This window comes from Mchenga conophoros, linkage group LG12 (genome assembly GCF_057382185.1).
Source record: "Mchenga conophoros isolate Kocher_MC1m ecotype Shallow Benthic linkage group LG12, M_conophoros_male_GT1.1, whole genome shotgun sequence".
In the NCBI taxonomy this organism is placed as follows: Eukaryota; Metazoa; Chordata; class Actinopteri; order Cichliformes; family Cichlidae; genus Mchenga; species Mchenga conophoros.
Window position 1 is genome coordinate 25,370,288 of NC_140537.1, and position 21,711 is coordinate 25,391,998.

The 21,711-nt window shown below is 37.6% G+C and overlaps 1 protein-coding gene across 1 annotated transcript in view; it reads left to right on the forward strand.

Moving 5' to 3' along the window:
- Positions 1–21,711, forward strand: part of ipo11 (importin 11) — a 128,335-nt gene that overhangs the window by 89,088 nt on the left and 17,536 nt on the right. The window contains exons 23-29 of the mRNA XM_085294762.1: positions 1,512–1,591; positions 1,718–1,798; positions 2,452–2,547; positions 2,936–3,049; positions 3,507–3,628; positions 7,288–7,383; positions 8,776–8,860. Of these exons, the coding sequence (XP_085150888.1) occupies positions 1,512–1,591; positions 1,718–1,798; positions 2,452–2,547; positions 2,936–3,049; positions 3,507–3,628; positions 7,288–7,383; positions 8,776–8,860 (674 nt within the window). The remainder of the gene's footprint in view (positions 1–1,511; positions 1,592–1,717; positions 1,799–2,451; positions 2,548–2,935; positions 3,050–3,506; positions 3,629–7,287; positions 7,384–8,775; positions 8,861–21,711) is intronic.

Here is a 21,711-nt window from a genome sequence, read left to right on the forward strand (position 1 = left end):
CAGGAAAACTGTAACAATACTGTGTTACAGTTTATAACCGTAAAAGGCTGATGGGGTATTGTCGTCAATTGCCGGGCGAGCAGCATGGAAACCAAAATTTGTGAATGCGAGAACTTGAAAACAAGGCGACGTAGGATTTTGAAATTGATACATTGGTGTGAGTACTAGGAGGCAGAGGGGATAGCACTGGTGGTTTATTATTTTGATTTGAAGTTGCTAGTATAAATTAATTGTCTTTATTTTTGTACAAGACTTCTGTTTGAACAGTTTGTCTTTACCTTATATAACTTGATATCCTTGAAATTGTTTTCATCAGTCTTAAATTAAACTAAATGCACTTAATTTAACAGAAAAGAAAAGCTATTGATAACTAAGGAGTTTATTGTCTCATCTTGTAAACTACGCCTTAGACGATTCATCAAGTAACTCAAATAACTTTATCGCAAAGAAGCAGATTTTTTTGCTTCAACCCTTCATTTACTGTAAGGGTTTGCGACTAAAACAGACCCGTAAGAGAAATTTAATGAGGGGGTGTGTGTGAGTGATATGGAACCAGTGTCTGTCTAAAAAGAGGGTGAACAGCAAAGATGCAGAGCCATTTCCAAACTGGTTAGCTCAGGTGTAGTGAAACAAAGTGTGTTTGTAGTATTTAAAACAGCAGTGCCTGCTACTGTAACCATCATTACAAACTTTACTGGGAAAAAGCTAGCGGGAGTCCTTACTCAAACCACCTATTCAGCAAGCTTCAACATTAAGAAAAGCGAACTTAATGTTGAATGGAAGCAGCTACATTTTGTTTTAATCAGCAAAAATCTACAATAAAGCTACAGAAGTCAAAATAAAATGAACTGTTAATACACTGCTTGAATTGGGTAGCTCGCTGAAAGCTGACTGCAGCAATCCCACTTGTTGTTCCAGTGATACTTGCAGCAAGCAGATTTGAGTCTAAAGTGGGGGCATGGGCTACAGCACATTTATTTATAGAAATTTAAATTATTCTAAAATAATAAATTAGATTAATTGTATTATTATAAAGTTGTTTTTTAATTTAATTTTTATAATTATGATTTTTTTTTTACTATTATACCTGAGATGGCTGAATGCTTTGCTTCTTTGCTATTGCCAGATGTTACTTTACAGAGAAACATAGTTACTTAAACATGCACACAGATACACACAAAAATTCTGTTAGCACCAAATCACAAAAATGGTCACCTCAGAGTGCTTTATATTGCTTTATACTGTAAGACCCCACAATATAGAGAAAACCACAGCAAATATTGTGCTATTGTAGGGTCTTTGCCAGTCACACCTTGAGGCATCTGTTATTTGGTGCTATATAAATAAAACTGAACTGAATTAAGAGTCTCACTCAGCAGTATCACCTCAGATTATTTAGAAACAAAAACCATATTCTCGCAGTGTCTTTGATCCCTCTGTTTGTTATGCAATGCTCCAAAAATTACCTGTTGTCCAATTTGTAAAGTGCAACATTTACATTTCTGTTTTAGAGCTGAGCTCTGAGAACCTGCGTACCTGCTTCCACATTGTTAATGGCTACATATATTTGTCAGCTACAGAGTTTCTGCAGGTGAGACACAACAAAAGAACACTTGGACTTCACATAACTCTTATATTGTCATAATACATGTTGGCATGCTGATCTGCATAAGTTTTTACAGAACTGAACCATCTACCCCGATTATTCCCTCCCCAGAACTACGCAGAATCCTTGTGTCGATCGTTTTGTGACCTGCTGAAAGACATCACAAATGAAGGGCGGGTGCAGGTGCTCAAGGTACTCCCATTCCTCCCCTCTCACAAAAAGTCAAGTCACGTAGATGTTGTTTTTCCAAAATCACAGCTGATTGTGTCTCGTTCTCTTTTATTGTCTGGATTTATTTTTCATTGCTTTTGAGTTCAGCCACTGTGAGAGGTTGTTGTGCCTGTGTGGCCACTGAAGAGCAGGTGCGCTGAAAGCACCTTTATATCCAGTAAAAGGAGACACATAAACATTTACTCACACAAACTGCGCAAGCACTGCTGCTTATTAACTGACACCCCATTATAATGCAAGAGGAGCTATGACTTCTCATTACTAATAAAAGAATTTGAGAAATGGCACATAAGGAATATCAAACGGCTCACTCTAGACCCTCTTACCTGCAGCATCACCGTCTTTGATTATGAATACAAGAAGCAGCATTTAGTTTTCTTGGGAAAGTAATACAAAATGTAAAAACGCTGCGTCTTTCGCGTACTGTACCATCTATAAAAAAGAGGGATTTTCCCATAACGACAGAAGTTTCTTTACATTTTTATGTGGCTGACCCTTTGTGCTCCTTTTCTGGCTTCCTCCTGAGATTTTCCTGTCAGTTTCTCTCTGCTCCTTTTGCTTACTCCACCCTCTGAGGGTCGCCCTTCATCCTTCCTCGCCCTGTGTCCCTGCAGGTGGTAGAGATAGCTTTAAAGGTTAGCCCCATGCTGGGAGCCCACATGTTTCAGCCCCTGCTGCCAGCTGTCTTCAGAGGTATTGTGGATGGTGAGGTGAGTTTTACCTTTGCATCTTGCTCGAATCTACGCTGGAACTGTGTAAAAGGAGGAACCTGTAAAAATATGTTTTTCATTATTCACCACATATTTAACCTTAAATTTGTCTTTTAAGGTTTCAGTTCTTTCTTAAGTGTTAATAGTCCCGGCCCTTCTTCTAATTTGTCCTTTACTGTCACTTGAAATGAATTCTTCAAAGACTGTATAGTGGCAATTACTGATAAGTCAGCTCAGTTAAAGGTTACACATTCACAGGATTCTGCTGTGTCAGTGGGTCCATCTTTTCCCTCTTATCAAGCTTAATGACTCGTGTTTTATGTAAAACCATTTATGCGTGGTTATTTTTCATCATCTGTATGCATGATTGCGTGTCTATGATCTACAGAGATATCCCGTGGTGATGTCCACCTACCTGGGCATCATGGGTCGTGTCCTGCTCCAGAACTTCAGTTTTTTCTCGTCTTTGCTAAGTCAAATGGCTTCTGAGTGTAACCAGGAGGTGAGGTTTGATGTCTGCCCTTCATTTCTCTCTCCTCAGCACAGACTCGATGAATGTCTGTGGGAGACATAAATGCAAAGTGCCTGTTAAAAGGGAATCAGTGTGAACGAGGCTGAAAGTAATGAGCCAAGGAATTGCAAATGGTAACATTTTCAAGCCCTAAAATGTTGTCCTCCTCTACTGTGAAACTCTGAGCAAAGAAATTAATTGTGCCTAGTTCTGAGATTGCAGCCTTAATCTAAATAAATGCAAAGATGTTCCTCTCTAAGTTGTCTCTCATCATACCATGCTCGTTTTTTCTCACCACAGAGGACAAGACAGGAAGTTTAATCAGAAATATAGCGAAGGTTGAGACGCATCTCCGTACAAATTGCTGCTGCTCTTTTTTTTTTTTTTTTTTAAATAACCCTTTTTTCTGTCCTCCTTATTTCTCTTCCTCCTTTTCTCCGCTCATCAGATGGACCAGTTGTTGGGCAATGTTATAGAGATGTGGGTTGACCGAATGGACAACATCACTCAGCCTGAGAGGAGGAAGCTGTCGTCGCTGGCTCTGCTTTCCCTCCTGCCTTCTGACAACAGGTGAGAATCATTTTTGAATTCTTTTCTGTGTTGATTTTGCTTTAAGCTCATGAAAAGTGGGTTGAACTGCATAGCTGACTTTAGGGCACAACAGGGGGAAAGTAATGATGTTCTTGGAAAATTATTTAGTAGACTCTTGTTCATCATTACGGATATAGGTGGTGAAATTATCCTGTATATATTTCTCCTTACAGCCATAAAATGCAGAACAGCACAACAGCTTAACGGGCGCCTGCTTTAACACTCTGGGTGCCAATTATATGTCAGCCGAGCACCACAAATGCGGATACTGATATACACACCTTATACAGGCCAATGCAGACAGCTGGGTTTTCAGACTTGCATATGGGGGCGAGAATATATTGTCAGAAATGAAACGACTTTCCATCTCTTTTTAAGACTTAATGTCACAAGCTATAGTAAGCGATGTTACTTAAATCTGTAATTCATCATCCTTTAGCCAAAGCATGAAACACATTTGTTTATGTCTCTCTTCTTCTGGTGGATTATTGTCCCGACCGTAAACACTTTCTGGGCAACACCTCTCGCTATGATAAATGAAGAGATAAATACGTGGATACGTGCTTACAGACACAGAGTACCAGCCCTCTTACATTGAACTTGAACATTTTCTGTGCCGTACTGACAGAAGGATGATGGTAATGATACATGTTTATATGTGCAAGCCGTCTTTTTTTTTTTTTAATTGTTTTTGTTTTTTTCTATTAAGCTGTCACCTTAATTTCCCCCCCCCCCCCCCCCCCCCCCCCCCCCCCCCCCCAGATGTAACGTTGAGCATTTTCATATGAAAGCCTGTAGAGATTTACTTGCTTTTGGAGCAGGCCTCAGTAGGCCATTCTTTGGATAGAAATTTGCCTCAAAGATGTTGCAAATGCGTACGATAAGATCCACAAGCATAAACTAAGATTTACTGTTGTGTTCAATGATTTGTATGTAACTTACGAGGACTCACAAGCATGCGGTTCAATCCAAGCACAAATATGAAGCAATCTGACCACACGTAAAACTGTTTTGCAAATACGTACATCATAAAGCTGAATAAATGCTAATCATTTACTCACAACTCATTAAGTTTAGCTCACAAATCTTGGTTTACACTCGTGGATCATATCGGATGCTTTTGCAGCATTTTGCAGTCAAATTTCTCTCCATACCATTCAGGGTACTACAGTTTTTGGTACTTAGGCTTTGTAGCTTTACTCATTGGTTCCAAAACGGAATTTATGGTGAAGTTCCTTTAAAAAAAAATAAAATAAAATAAAAAATTAGCCAATTTTGCAGCTTTTCCCCTAACTTTAAGTGACTTTTTATGCCAGATAGGCTAGTCCCAGTGTTTCAGAAACTGCTGATCTACTAGGATTTTCCCACATAACCATGTGTGGGTTTTTCAGAGAATAAGAGAAAATATCAACTCTCTGATGCTGTCATCTCTCTATGGCCCAAAATCTCTGAGGAATGTTTATAGCACCTTAGTTAATCTATGCTACAAAGAATTTAAGCAGTTCTGAGAAGGCAAAAGGTGTTGAACCCAGCACTAGCAAAGGATACCTAATAACGTGGCTGGTGTTATATATGTAATATGTTATATATGATTTACAAGAAAGAAATCACTAGGGGAAAGAAAAGTGAATGGGATTTACTGTGACAGAGTAGTGACTACTTCTCAAAGATCTCTGCGAACTAGTTTGTAAATAGTTTGTTTTGGCATGCAAGCCATCATGTAATCACTGTGAAGTTTTTCACTTAAGGGTGATTTAAATGACAGGCACTGAGCAGCACCACTAATCAGCTATTAGTTTTTCACTTGGGAGTTGTTTTTGGTTGATAGAATTAGAATTGACAGACATGTTAAAATGATCTTAAAGGCAAAGCCTATTTCCAGTTGTTGCCATGGCCACCAATTTAAGACTGTTATTCATAACCAGGGGCACAAATGTTTAGTGATTTTATTTTACCCTCCCAGGATATTGGTAGGTATATTTTACCAAAAGGATCAACTGTAGAGCCACTGCTAGATATGATTTTGTGTGTGTGCGAGAGTTGCCTAAACCATCAGGCCAGTAATCTTTATTTCCTAATTAATATTATGGTGACTAGGTAATTGAGCACATTTCAGATTATTTAGCACTGATATCAATATTTAGTCTGATTTGGTACCATGTGTATGTGTAAAATTGCCACACTTACAAAATAAGGGACACATCTGTGTATACTTACTTCTTTCATTCTGATTTTCCAGGTTATGGCTTGTCCTAATGCTTAGTGAACTTTATGTAGCATTGCCTTGGGTCTACCTGGCTGAGAATATGAACTGACAGAAGAAGGAACAGTTGATGTATCAGTGCCTATACTCACTCACACTAACACTTCCTTCCCTGTTTTCTCATTCTTGTTGATGTAGGGGAGAAAAACCCCCCAAGTATATTCTTTCCACTACCACTAACCACTGAGACTCACTCAAATAGTTCACCAGTGACTGTGGCAAGTCTCCAAGCTTGTGTGGTTGGGTTTCATAAACTATATTATTTTTAAAGGTTGTTGATGTCAGTTATATTTATATAGCCCAAAGTGCCAGTCACTTATCTCAGGGCACTTTAGATAGAAGGGTCAAGACCTAACAGTATTACAGAGATAAACAAGACGATACACTTTAAGTAAAGACTTTCTAAAAGTCGGGAGTAATCATTCCCTTTTAACAGAAGTAAAGCTCCAAGAGAACCAGGCTCTGGGAGGACTCTCATTTGTTACAACCGACTGGGGTGATTTTAAAGTGAAAAGTGTAGAAATAGGAGAAACAATACGACAGGCTGTTGACAGGTTGGCCGGGCTGGTAAGTGAGGACTGGGAAAATACACCTCTGCAGCCAGATATATCTGCAGAATGGCAGGCAACAAATGACAACAGAGTGAAAAAAACACAAACTGAAAGAGAAGACACAGTTAATGAGTGTTAAATCGATAATGGCTTATGAGTGCATTAAGAGTGAAGTGAGTCAGGAAGAGGCTGTTTCAGCAAACCATGCTAAATTATATGAGACTTGAGAGTTTAGGCCTAATCTTACAGTGTCTTGGGTACATGGTAGTGAATTGTTATTTTGGAAACTAAGGAACTACAAGCAAGTGTGAACTCATGAGATATAAAATTTTCTGTTGGAGTCATGTAGTAGTTGTGTGATTGGTCTCTAAATGCTTTATATGTAAAGGGGTTTTAAACTCTGGAGTTTAATTGCTAGTTTTAGGAACGGAGTAGTTCAACTAGAGGCTCTTCAAATGGCTGTTATGATACAATATATCTTTTTTAATGTAGAAATACAGACATAGTGATATAAGTGATAACTGTGAACCAATAATCAGATAGGATAGTTGATAGATAGTCTTATCTAGAAGTAGCAACTGGGCTAGTTTTTATTGTAAGATAGAATTACTATGAATTTTGCCCATATGAAATGCATATAATGTGAAAAAATTGTTTCCTCTGGAGAACTGTGTGGACAACATGATAAGGCTTTGTTGTGTAACTAATAAAGTAAAAGCAAAATAACACTGTCCCATTTTTTTTTTCCAGTGAAAATGTACTGATGATGTCAAAAGCGATGGTGAGATCAGCATGAGTAATGAAGCTTTGTTCTCTGTTATCAGCGTGATTCAGGACAAGTTCTGTGGCATCGTCAACATTTGTGTTGAGGCATTACATGATGTAATGACAGAAGATCCTGAAACGGGCACTTTCAAAGAGTAAGTATTCATATTTTTTTCCCCTGACAAATGAAGAGCAGAAAAAAACTGTGCTTATAAACGTGGAAATTATACAGTCCAAACCTTCCCATCATTTTTTTCACAAATGAATGGAGTTTGTAATTTTGACAAAACTCATGCATAATGAATGAAGACGCCCAAAAGTGCTTGAAGCACTACAAATGCAGATGCGATGCTGAAGTTGGAATTCATCAAATGCAAACCTCAGAAGAAATATTTTGAGATAAAAATTAATTTCATGGGGGCAGCGGCTCACTACAGGGAAAACAAGGAAAGCAAATGAGAGATTGACTTGGTTGTATTTGCACCTTGATAAAGCCTCACAGTAATGCCCGTGTCTGAGTTACCATCACTTTCTCACTGTGGGAAAAGTTACTGAGTACAGCGCTCCTTACACTTTGAACCTCCTCTACATATTTCAATATTTTTGGTCTCTTTCTCAGCAGTTTCTTAGCAGATGTTCACCAAACATAGACACCTATTCACTGCTGTGAAAGATGCTCAGCACCATACTAAGATCTAATGGTGTGAAATGAACTGAAAAGCTGGGAGCAAAGTCTACTGTATGCGTTTGTTTGCCAGTGATATGTTGAATCGTTTTGGGTCCCTGTTGGGTGTGACACGAGCAGTAATATATTTGTAGATGAACATATTCCTCTGAGCGTTGTTTGCTGTTTATAAATGCAGTCAGCTGAGACAGAAAACAGTGAGTAATACAATCATTCCCCTTTTATTTTGGAATTACGTAAACTTTTAAACGAACAGACCTGTGTTTTCGTGAGTGGTTTAGAATTGTTCTTGCATAGTGTGAAATGAGAAGTCCTTACGGCCATGAATGAATTTCAGTAAAATAACATAGTCAATTTGGCATGCTACAGTTTTTCAGTGTTAACAGTACAAGAAGTTGACTGTAGCTTCTTTAATGACGTGCCCAGAAGAGTTACCATTTACTAGTCTGCATTTTTGTCTACCCAGAATTGTGAGTTAATTAACTTTTGTCATTTTGAATGTCATTGGTTTAGGTGGAATAGAGTTAAAATTTCTGATCACGAGTTATCAGTAGCTACGCACCACAATCACAGTGGGACATTCAGGACCCCCCCACCTTATCTCTACTCACAATAAGGCTTAAGTAAGGACAAAGGAAATAAAAGACCATACACAGACTGTATACTGTGCACAAAGGTTTTACTTGTAATTCTCTCTGCATGCAGATGAACCAATATGAATAGCATTCAGGAAAAAAGGGGTGCCAGAGGGTTCAGCATTTGGAGTGCCTGTGTATGCATGCTGCCTGTTCTGAAATTGTCTCCTACTGTGTAGGTTTATTTGCGGTTATTAATATTGAGTTGAATATTATTGTGTTTGCAGCTGCATGCTGATGAGCCATTTTGAAGAGCCCAAGCTGAGTGATGATGAGGAGCCACCAACTGAGCAGGACAAGAGGAAGAAACTGGTGAGTGAAATGTGTAATTCATACACGGTACAGATCTAATTTTGAAATCTTTAAATCAGTTTTTCTCTTGTTTCATTTCCATTACTGGATAATAGACAAATAACTTTAATAATGAATTTATTTCTTATTGTTTTGAGTTTAATTGTCTGTTTATCAGAGTGTCTTTCTGTGTCCCGTGAATTAAAAAAAACCCCATCTGTTCTTGTGATAGTTTATGCCACTCTGGAACTCATAGAGTAGATGCAGAGAAGAGCATAAAGGGTTCATTCCAGGCAGCGAAAAGGAAAACGGTCACTTTATGTAGTATGTTGTCAGACAGCAGTTCAAAGCAAGCTCAAAGCCTCCTGCAAGTCTTTAGATAAGCATGAATGTCAGTGAGTACCCATATGTGGCCCCTAGGTGGGAGATGTACACCAATTAAGTGGTGCATGTATGTATGAGCATGCATCCTCTGAGGATGCTTCCTGTACCACTTTACACTGTGAAAGTTCACGAATCGCTTCACTCATTCACACTATTGTTTAGCTATATTGTTGGTATCAGTGGTCTTCTCTAAATGTGTGCTTAGGCAAAATTACATTTTTTTTTTTTGTACAAATGGGATTTTATTTGTGTTTGAGTAAATATAGCTATATTTATATTCTTGTTTTACTTTTCTTTGCATGTGTGTGTGTGCTATTTGCTTGGCAGCATCCCAGTGCACTTATCACCTCAGCCCAGACCCTGACTTTTTGCTCCAGGGAAGAGAGGAGAGAAGACTTAAAGTCGCACCTCTCTCTGCTTTTTAATGTTTGTGAGTGTGTGTGCTTGGAGACGTGCATGAATACATGTGTGCAAGCAATGGGAGTGCCTGCATGATGGACTTTTCTATGTGAGGCATAAGTTGATGAGAAAGGAGACTAGTGACACTTTTTAGCAACTGTGTCTGCATCTGTATGAAACAAAAATGTGCATAAATGTCTATATTTTTCTGCTGGTCTCAAAGATCTTGTGAGACACAGGTATCATTATTATTATTATTTTATTTTTATTTATTTTTTTTACATTGTTTTCTCTCTCATGTTCTTTCTCATCAGTTGACATTGAAAATCAGTGATCAGCTAATGTGAAAAACCATAATTTTTTTGCTGAAATTTAAAATCGTTATCTCCATGTGGCTTGATTATGTTTCAGGTCCACTTCTGAGTGAATTTATTTTTTCCAGCTTTCATCAGAAGCTGCTTCATATGTCTGCCATCTGCATCACTGGGTAGCATAGGGGTTTGTTTGGGTCAGTGCCGCATAAACAGCCCTGGATACTGGCACTTAAGACATGAAATGTCACATCTCTAGAGATGAAGAAGCTTGAGGTAGTGGAGGAGGTGAAGCAGGCCCAAATAGATCTGAACACACCTCCATGCATGTTTTATTGGAACTGAAGTCCGATAGAGAGGTGGAATCTCTCCTCCTGCCACCCTGTGCAGGCGTGTGGATAGTCATGTTTTCCTAAATTTAGCCCTTAATTTAGAATTTTCCCTTTTGAATAAAATGGTTTTTTTAACAAAGTACATTAAAAGAAATTGATTGAGACCATTTTGCATAGAAAACCTTTGCAGATAAATTTGCTTTCCAATACCATATACTGAGTGTTGATTTATCACAGTGGCTGTCAGTTAATTACAGGAAAATATATAATGCAGAATGAGTTCTGTTTTGTTAAACCACTGACACATTTTCTAGTGTTTCTTGCAGTATAGTGAAAAAGTGTTGAAACATCCCTTATTTCTCTATTCTGTTAAGAAAAACGAAAAGTTCTGCACCTGTTTAAACATGTGGAGCTATGCAGGACATGGAAATGGAGTTTATAAGGGAAAAGCAGACTTCTATTGTAGCAATTCTAATGCGCTTAAAAGTTGATATTTGGTATGAACACATTTATTCAACACAGCCTGAACTCTCCTGTTTTGCTAGATTTTTCATTCTGTATATTATCTGGTTTCTTCTTCAGATACTGATAAAAACTTCAGATAAAAACTATAGTTTTTTAGGTCTGCCACTTCATCTTTTATTCTCCACTTGTCCAGTTTCCTTAATTTTCCTAGATGCAAACTGCACACCATGCTAAAATAGAAGTTTTCAGCCAACAGTTCTTTGAGAATTACTCTGTTGGTGAAAAAAAATTATTTGATGACTGTCAAATTCATATGTTTAGCATTTTTATAGATTAATCTAAAGAAATGGGAACAAACGTGGTTTTTGAGGCTAGTGATACAATCTAAAATTGTTTAGAGACAACGCTGGTTCATCCAATTGTTAGGCGCCTTTTTGTGCTTGAATAATTCAAAAACAGTGTTGAGTAGGGGTTATTGGGATCACCTGAGTGATCACAGTAACAAATAAAGAAAAAAATATTTCTATAAAAATGGTAAGGTACAAGACTGGATTGGAAATGAGTGAAAAAGAAGTCAGTCTCTCTTTGGAAACACTACAAAGAGATGAGAGTTGGCTTAGGATTAGTCCTGTTTACCAGGAAGGAAGATTAAGTAATTCTTCAAGCAGATATAGACAAGTATTTTCTTTAAACAAAATAATTACTTTAGTTTCTTTCTTAGTTTTCTTTTTTCTTTTCCTTGGACTTTTGAGCTTATGTTTGAGTCATTACCTTTTTATGTGGATGAAAAGAACTCTGTTTATTTTCTTAATTTTCAAAGTGCCTGAAAAAGAGACTTTGAGCAATGTAGTCAAGCTTTGTACTTCTCTAAAGTAGTCACCGCACAGGGGCAGAGTGCGAATAAAAATTGGACTTCTGACTTGGACTATCACACCTAAATTGATCTCCCATGGAGAGTGAGATTAGAATTCAAACTGGATAGTATAGAAGTAAATGGCAGGACCAGTCGTATTGTAATTTTTGTTATTTATAGGGGTTCCTCATTCTTCATTGAAGCAAATCACAATCATGAAGCGTCTCGATTGGACTGATTGCTGTCAGTGCAGGGGACCCTTGATTTCACACCAGCCCCTGTCAGCCCATTATAGAAAGTGAAAGTTTCAGTACTTGAGCTTGGTGATGACTATTAGCGAACTAAGGGAAATGTCAGCAGTGTCTCTTAAAAGGAATAATTTAATGAATATACTATTGTGGAAATGCTAAAGATTAAATATAAAAAATGAGTGAATAATTAAAGAACATTACAGTTATCTCATCTCATTTTTGTAACTATTATTTTTTGCTAAATGGTGTTTCTTCTCACATCTTTTTGCTATTTATCTGTCTTTATACATTATAGTATAGTTAGCCATTTAACATCTGCCTGCAGGTATTGGTTTGGTGTTTTGTTTTGTCTTGTCAAATTACATTTAGCTGCTTCCAAACACGGATTCACAGTTTTGTTTTGTTTTTTGTTACTGCCACTGTCTCCAACCATATATCATAGCAGATCTCACCGCTGCCTTGCAAACCTTCTCTTTCACTCTTGTTGCTGTCTTTCTGTCACAAATCACCCCTGACACTTGTTTCCACCCACTCCACACTCTCTTCTTCATCCCTCTTATATGCCGTGCATTGCTTTGGGTGGTTGACTCCAGGTATTTAAACTCATCAGCATTCACTATATCTACTCCTTGCTTGTTCACCTTTCCACCTGTCTTCCTCACATTTACACACTTGTATTCTGACTTCCTCCTTCTTTCTTTCACATGCACAAGACTATAACAACAAATCTTGCTCCTGCCATCTCTTCATCTCCTACTGATTCTACCGATCCTTAATGTATTGCTTGCCATTTAGTTCAGGAAGACCCAATTTATTACCTGTACTGACAAAGTGAGCAAAACTAACTGAACCCGTTGTATTTTTTACATCAAAAGTATAACTCATTTACTAATTTATGACTTTTTAATGCATATAAAAATGAAAACGTTTCACATTAAAAACCCAGAGAAACATTAAAAATTATTTTAAACTCTCTTATTTTGTCAGGCAGCCAATATGTTTACCAAACCTAAATATCTTGCATTATCTTGCATTTATCAGCGGTGTACCGGCCTTCTATATGTTAACAAATCCCGATGGGCAAGGAAAAAAATCCATAGTTGTTTCCAGCCCTATCGGCCTAATAACTCACCCAGTGGACCTGTCACTTTGGAAACTGGGATCACTTGCAACACACAACGAAGTTAAATTTCATTGAGATCAACTCTTACTGATGGAACCTTGGACTTACATGTTCGCCCATGAAATCTGAGTATTCTAGACAACCAGACTAAGCTAACTGCTGCTGTGTTTTGGCTTCTGTTCATAATGCATTATTTGATTCCTGTGCTTCATCTACAAGGCCAGTACCATCAAACAACAAGAAGGATAGGCAACATCAAAGACTTAGTCCAGTGGGTACTAATGACATGGGTTCTGTTTGTTGTGTTATGGGGGCACACACACACTTGAGCCCAATTACTCTCTCTCGTCTATTTTTTTTTTTTTAAACTACACTACGCTAATGTATGTGCACAGCACACATAAAGGTTATTGTGCTGCATTTATGTAAGTAAATGTCAATTACTGATTGAACTACAACATAAAAGTAAAAAATACGTCTGCCCTCTTGCAAACAAATCTACAGCAATAAGTAGGTATATAGTGAGCTGGCTGTTTTCCAAACCTAGTCACTGAATAGTGATCCAGGAAGGTCACACTCGATTGAATACTTTGAGCAATGCAAATAAAATTCCATTTGCCTCCATTGTAGTGTTTGGACCATAGAACTGGAAAAAAAAAAATTCAATACCTATTTACATAGCAAAATACCACAAGGTTTAATTTCCATCTTTATGGACTGCTTAAATAAGCAACCCTTGTACTATTTGTAATAGTGTGTGTTGTAGGCAGGTACCTTTCTCAAGGGCAAATCAATAGTAATTGCTAAGGAAGGAATGTGTACACTAATGAGCCGCAACATTAATTTGTGTAGCTTCCTCTCCTACTGCCAAAATAGCTCTGACCTCGAGAAATGGACAAGGGACGTAAGGAAATGCTCTGTTTGCTACTTTATTCATATTTTTCTTTTTCTTTGTTTTTGTTTCTTCTGTTTTTTTCAGACTACATGATTTGCCAAAAAAATTGTGACCCAGTTACAGTACAATTAAATAGGACTTGTTATAGGGAAAGCACAGAGTTAGAGAATCTGGGATACTACACACATAACATTACTAAAAGAAAAGTTGGCGAAGTTAATTTTTTCTTTTTTTCTTTAAGTGTGTTCACTTACACACACACACACACACACACACACACACACACACACACACACACACACACACACACACACACACAGGAGGCCACAATAAGAGTTACATGTTGCATAGTCTCGGAAAACCTGTTCCCCTGCATGTTTTCCACATTCCACTCCCCCCCCCCCCCCCCCCCCCCCCCCCCCCGGTGTGAAAAATTGATGTTGGACATCAGCTCTTGGAATTGGACTCCACATATCACTATGCATATTACTTCTTATGGGTAATTATATGACAGCTGCGTTGTAGCATCCCAGGTTCACACCAGCTACATATCCTCATTTTCGAAGTCTCATGTGGTGTGCTTTACTGAGGAGTACAGCAAATGTTTTGTTTGATGTAATTTCGATTTATTTGAACAGAATGCTAGGTTTAGTCATTTATAGCATTTGCTCAAGATGTGTAACTGATGAGATTTTTGTTCCAGGCTATTAGGCTAATGAGTTGATCTTCAGTACCGCGTTATTCTGGAGTTGGTATTGGAAGGGTTTGGTAAAAATGATAGTGATATAACAATTATTTTCAAAGTTGTTCTATGAATGTGAAAAGTGACAATGCTACAGTCAATCTCGGGCCAGCAGAAGTTTGACTGCAGCTCTACCTGAATGTTGTTACACAAATGCAATTACATTCATAAATAGAAATAAAATTGTATATATTGTATTTAGGTAAGAAGCATTCATTGCATCTTTGTACCAAAACAAAAGATTTTGCTTTACAAAAAACACCTTCAGATTTAGCCAATGCCAGTTTGTCATACTCAGATGTGGGACAGCAAGTTGGCATACAGGCTTCTTTCTTTCTTTCTTTCTTTACTTATTTTTTCAAATTGCCATTTTTGAGAAAATGTAGTTGGTGTTTGTTTTTTGTTTTGTTTTGTTATGTTTGACAAAATAGGCGAAAAATTGAATTAGCTAAAGTCTGCCAATTTTAAAGTGTATGGAGTTTGACATATTGTCCAGCGTGGTTTAAAATCGTAGATAAGGAAAAAATATTCCTATCACATTGTTGCACTGTGGTTGGTATTGCTCAAAATGAATATAAAACAGTTTTTCAAGAGAATACTTATTAATATTGAACGTTTTCTTATTTTGTGCAGATTAGCCAAGTAACTAATTTGGCTCCTTAAATAAAAAATTAATTAAACATGCTTGAGTTATTAAGATGATAAATTAAGAAAGTTGGTGCATTTAAAATTCACATTACAGGTTTTCATTTCTCAGAGTTAACCAAAAGTATTATTTAAAGCTTTGATGAGCTACCAATGAATCTTTGAATTGATCTTGTCATTCAACAGTTTTTCATTATTTCATTTTAAAGAACAATCAACTTGCCTCCAAAGGTCTTCCAGAGGTATATATTTATAGGAAATGAGTTTCAGTGTGTTATCAATTCACTCTGAGTCACACAAAGCATTAGTAATGAAGACTTGTCATTCTTGCTTTATTATTGCTCCTGTTCTCAAGCAGACCATTGGTGTCAGCATAATTTGGTTTTGTTGAATAACAGACCTCTCTGTTATTTTGTAGCACAAGATATAAAGATTTTCCTTTGTACTGCCTAAGACATACAGAGTTATCAAAATTAGTTTTCATCTCTGTCGGTTCCCAGCTTTATTGTCCATGAGAGTAGTCGGAGTTGACATGATTGCAGTTTTTTTTTTTTTTTAATTGGCAAGCGATATAGAAAAGCTAATAGGCTTATCGAGACATATGCAGAATATTGCATTGTGTCTGTAAGGCAGTACTCGGAATGCTGTCATTGTGTTCTGTTTGGATAGTTGACTAGAGTAAGTTATTATTGGTAAGTTAAAGTAAATATACAGATTGATCTGCAACCCCAAAGCCATGCAGTATGTGGTTTAGCAGTATCTTGCTGAAATATGCAAGACATCTGGATCGGACCACATGTTGCTGATAGTGCCCCCATACCATCAGAGGTACAGCGTCCATGTTTTCTACAGTGGATTTCAAATTTTGATCCATCTGCCCACAGAACAATTTCCCACTTTGCCTCAGTGCATTTTTAATCAGTTTTGTCAGAGATGACTGCATTTCTGGGTCATTTTCACATATTACTTATTCTTTGCATGGTAGAGCTTTGACTTGCATTTGCGGTTGGCACACACACAATGATTTCCTTCTCTTCTTAGCCTATGCAGTGATTAAAAAAAATCACTGCATAGGCTCATTGTTTTTAATTGAGTGCTGAGGACCTGAAGATCATGAGCGTCCAGTGTTGAGATTTTTTTTTCTTTTTCCGATTGGTGAACCAATGCACATCTTTACTTCTGAAGAAAACTGCGTTTCTAAGATGCTATCTATATGTATACAATCTTGTTACTGATCTGTTGCCAGTTAACCTAATTAGTGGCAAAATGTTTCAAATTTTTCCTCCAGTGGTGTCTGTTTAGTACCACTTATTTTTACCCCCTGTCCCGGCCTTTTTCCAGCATGTTGCTGCCATGACCTAGTTCACTATTTCATGAATCTTTTGTGAAACAGTCAAATGTCTTATTTTAAACATTTGATATGTCTTCTATTGTGACACTCAGCTGAATGTCACAGAGAAAATGAGAAGCATTAGGAAGGTAACCAGAAGGCAGTTTACCTCCATTTCCATGACTTGCATTAAATCAGTTTCTTAGATATCCACACAAGCTTCTGCTCGACTAATGAGGCTAAAACAGCAGATAAAAACATGAGATTTTTTCATCCATGAGCTACCTGTAATGTTTCTTATAAATGATGCATGAAACAAACATAAATGCCATCATATTTGGGCTGAACAGACTTTTTTTTTAATCACTCTAATTAGATCAAGAGGTCTGACCTCGTGCATTTGCAGCATAAATACACAAATTTTCAACCTCAGCAGAGATCAAATCTGACAGCATGATTTACATCTGTAATGCTATTCAGGACTTTAAAGGATTCGCAGATCCCTGTTAGACTAGTGCTAAACAGTTATCATTAGTGTTGGCATACTGATGACTCTACTCCATTTTAACATTTTAATAAGACCGTGCTCTTAAAAAGAGAAGCCAGATATTATGACGTTATGCATGCACCACAGGGAACATTAGAATGATTTTGCCCTATGACATCTCTGCCAGTCTTTGTTTTTACATTTCAGCTCTGCTAATCAGATGATGCACCCAAAAGCATGTTGAGTATTTAAACCTGTCAGCTCTCTGCATTTATTGGGAGTTAATTAGTCTGATTCAAATAATGAGGATAATTGATCTTTGCTCTGACAATTCACTTGTAAAATCGATCATTATGTATCTTAATTACCAGTGAAAAGCTTATTCATTCTGCATATGGCTCATTACAGCGCTAACAAATCTCTATGATTTTGATTGGTTGGTATGAGAACAATACAGTGTAATTCACACTATTGCACTTTTCTCACCAATCACCATGTTAATGCTATGCTATGCAAAGAACTCTGGCTGTTTATTCATTTTTTCTTCTTTTATTTTTATATGCAATTGTAATTCTTATTTTTATTATTTTAATTGATGATTTTACTGCTCTAAATCTTTTTTCCTAATTTGCCATTCTGCCTTCTTTGCCTCTCTCACTTGTAGCTTTCTGTAGGAATTGATACTTTTTTAAATGCACTATGCTGTCAGTGGAAGCCGGTCACTAATGTTTATTGATAATATGACTGATACAAGTAGGGTGAATTATGAAGTGTACAGGTCTATATTCGCTGCTCAGACTGAGCCAAATACAGCAAAACAGATAGAACAGCACTTCACAATGAAAATAATTACCCAAAACAAGTTTAAAAGGCAAAGAAATTGAATGTTCGGCAGTGGCTAAGTCAGCCATCTGATCTCAACCCAATAGAGCATGCCTTTCAGTTCCTGAAGACTGAAATGAATGCAGAAAACCCCACAAACAACCAGCAACTGAAGGTGGCTGCACTAAAGGTCTAACAGAGCATCCGAAGTGAGGAAACGCAATATTTGGTGATGTGAACGGGTACTAGTCTTTGACTGTAGAAGATTTTCTTAGAAGTATTAAAAAGTCCTCCTTTTAATCCTTTTAAAAAGCTTTAAAGAAAGGGAACCAATATATAAATTATCTTTTTAAAAAAATAATAATTTAGCCGTTTAGTTCCATGAATGCTTATTCATTGACGACTATCTTGCGAGTGTCATCTTGTGTATTTTAGCAAATTTTAACACAATGACGTTAATTAAATGCAAAGGCCCTCAGTATAATGTGACAGATACTATGTTTTGCCCTCTGCTAGCTAAAGCACAGCACTTATGGATCTAGTATACTGTATACACAGTATGATCTGTGAATAGAGTAGCTGTTTTGAGTGTTTTACAAATTATTTAAAGATTGTTAAGCTATGGAGTGAACACTGAATAAAGTGAATGGGGGATTTACAGCATGATGCTGCTAACAAAATCATGCTGCCATTATGTGTGAAGCTGGAATTGAGGAATAGACTGTCCATTATAATGTAATACTTTCTGTCACAAGCTACAATTTTAAGATGGGTAATGGCACAACAGATGCTGTTAAAAGGGCACGGTCTAAGTATGAAGTGTCTGGTACAGTGTAGCACATTCTCCTTAGATAGTTTGCAGGCATCTTAAACAATTAGCTCGATTTTGAAGATTATTTGTCACAACAAAGGCTTTATTAGAAACACTAGTGTGCTTTTTTAAAAACTTTGAATTGAGCTCTAGTGGGATTAAAAAAAAAAAAAAAAAAAAAGTGATGTTTAACCTCCTGAGACCCGAACTCTTTCATGGCATGCATTTTTAATTTGTCTTTGCTATTTGGGCTGATTGGGACCTTATGAATGTAAAAACAAAGAACGTGATTTTTTTATTTTAACCTTATTTTTGTTTCTGAGAAAAATCAGATCCACACATGAGGATATTTGCTTTAGATTTCGATAGAACAGTGGCAGTGTAATGTCCTCGTAAGTGGATATCAGGCCCTTGTAGAGCAAAATTTAGTATTCTGGTCTAGACAACCCAAAATGTGATATCCACATATGTGGACCCAGGTCCTAGGAGATTAAACTAGACATATGTGATATTCAGTGTAGGGTAAGTTACTTTAAAATAGTAACTTAGTTACATTACTAGTTACTTCTCTCAAAAGTAACTCAGTTACTTCAAGTTACTCGTTACTTTCAAAGTAACTAGTTACTAGGGAAAGTAACTTTGGTTTTACTCAGAATTCTCTTGTTAATGTGTTGCTTCCATAACTTTGCCAGTCTTCTAGCTTGCTTACGTGCCACAAGTGCACTGTGCCACCTACCAATAGAAAGGAAAAGATAATGTGCATATTTCCACGAGAGAAATCCCACGCCTGGACAGTCATTGACTGCTGCCATGATTCTAGCCTACGTCACAGCGTCATGTGCACCTTTTACATCCAACACAAAAACTGCAGTCGTGGTGCTTTCGATTGTACTCAGAACTCGGAAATTCTGCCTTCTGAATAGGAAGATGTAGGCAACACCAGACTGCAGATGAGCTGCATACAGGGCTGGACTGGGACAAAAAAAAATCGTCCCGGGCATTTTGACTAGACACTGGCCCACCATTATAGGAAAAATCATAAAGCCTTTGAATGAAAATAAACACTGTTGTGACAGTGATGTACACTGTTTTGATGGTATATATGCATCAATCTATCAATCGTTTGTTGTAAGATTCAGATAATTATTTTTTAAAAGAGAGACATTTTAAATGAGAATAAGAAAGAAAAGTATTTCTTTGTGCCCCCCTTTCCCTGTTAATGCCCTACATGGACCCCTGGCAACACTTTGCTAGACCCGCCCCTGCACAGTTACCAGCTGTCAGCTACTTAGAAAAGGATCCTGGTGTTATTTGTCTCTCGGAAACAGTTCATAATTTCAACTCATTCATGTCACCTAAAAGATAAACCTGTTTCTCCATCACCTGTTCAGCTCTGATGATTCAGTAAGGACATCTCCTGGTTTCATCTTCATGTTTCCCTCTCATCACACATCCAAACCGACATCATGACCAGCAGGTTTACAGCTGTGGCTCCAGCAAACATCAGCTGATACTAGAAATTACCGTAATTGTCGGGCTATAAGCCGCTACTTTTTGCACAAGCTTTGAACCCTGCGGCTTTTAGTCAGGTGTGGCTTTTCTATGGATTGTCCATGATTTTTGTCATATCGTAAGACGATTTGTTTTATTTGTTCTGCTATTGTACGGCACTACGTTGCCTGGCAGAAGGGCATGTGATCGGACACACATCGGGGTTCAAGAGTAGTATGTTGGTCACATGTCCATCCGCCAGGCAACATAGTGCCGTACAAGTAGCGCGAAAAACAAACTTCAAAGTAGCGCTACACGTTCAGCAGGAGGCGTGGATGACAAGCGGCCATAAACTTGCGAAAGGCAAGTTGTGCTCAACTCCACCGGTGGATTCTGACAGCGTGGAAAAGTGTGAAAACATCCATGATCACCAACGGATTTCAAAGGGCTGGACTGCTGCATGATGGAGAGGAGGACACCGCCACGGCCCTTCTGAGGGTGTTCGACTCTGACACTGACAACGAGGATTTCTTTGGTTTTGAAAGTGACATCCGACACTGGGGAAGATGGTGGTGAATGACTGACTTTTCTTCTTGTTAAAGCCGTGTCGCTGCACCTGAGCCTAAAAGGTAGTCCGAATCTATTTTTCTGGTGTGCTGTAGGTTATTGTTATGTACTACATTTGTTACTCATTTATGAAGCACAGTACATGTTTCGTACTTGTAATTACCGCTACTTGTACATATACCTAAAAAGTTATGCAAATATGTACCCATAACTTGTTTTTCAAAATATTAATAAAAGTGATGTCTCCAAACAGCCATCTCTTTCCTGACAATTCCCTTTGTGCATATTCTCTTACATATGATAAGTCAACATTGAAACACCTGCAGCTTTTAGTCAGGTGCGGCTAATGTATGTACAAAACAGGATTTTCCCCTGATTTTAGCTTGTGCGGCTAATATACAGGTGCGCTTTGTAGTCCGGGAAATACGGTAATATTAAATAAATTCTTTTTTTTCTTTTTTTTTTTTGTGTCCCGTTTGGATCTTTAGCCATCAGAATTGTTGTCTTAAGGCCAAGAAAGATGCCAAGCGGATTTATTTTACCAAGTGGATCATTATGGCCTTGCCATATTGGTCCATTTGATTGACCTTTATTATAATTATGAATTTATTTTATTTTCAGTTGCTACAAACGGGACAGGACAGGGAGAAAGAAAGAGGGAGAGAAAGAAAACCAAAGGGGAGAAGAGACGGTGAGAAGGGGGGGAAGAAAGAAAAAAAAAAACAAAAAAAAAAAAACAAAACACCTGGGTCACCTGTATGGAGAAAAAAAAAGAAGAGAAAGCAAACAACAAAGAGCAACATAGTAAAAAAAAAAAAACGGCACCATCACAATAAACTAGCTAGCAGTAGTTACTAAATAACAAACGATATTGTGCAGCACGCAAGATAGACAGCGCACAATGTGCTTTGAGGCAGCAGCCAAGAAAGCTGTAGTCCGCGTCTGTGAATACCCGTGTGTACAC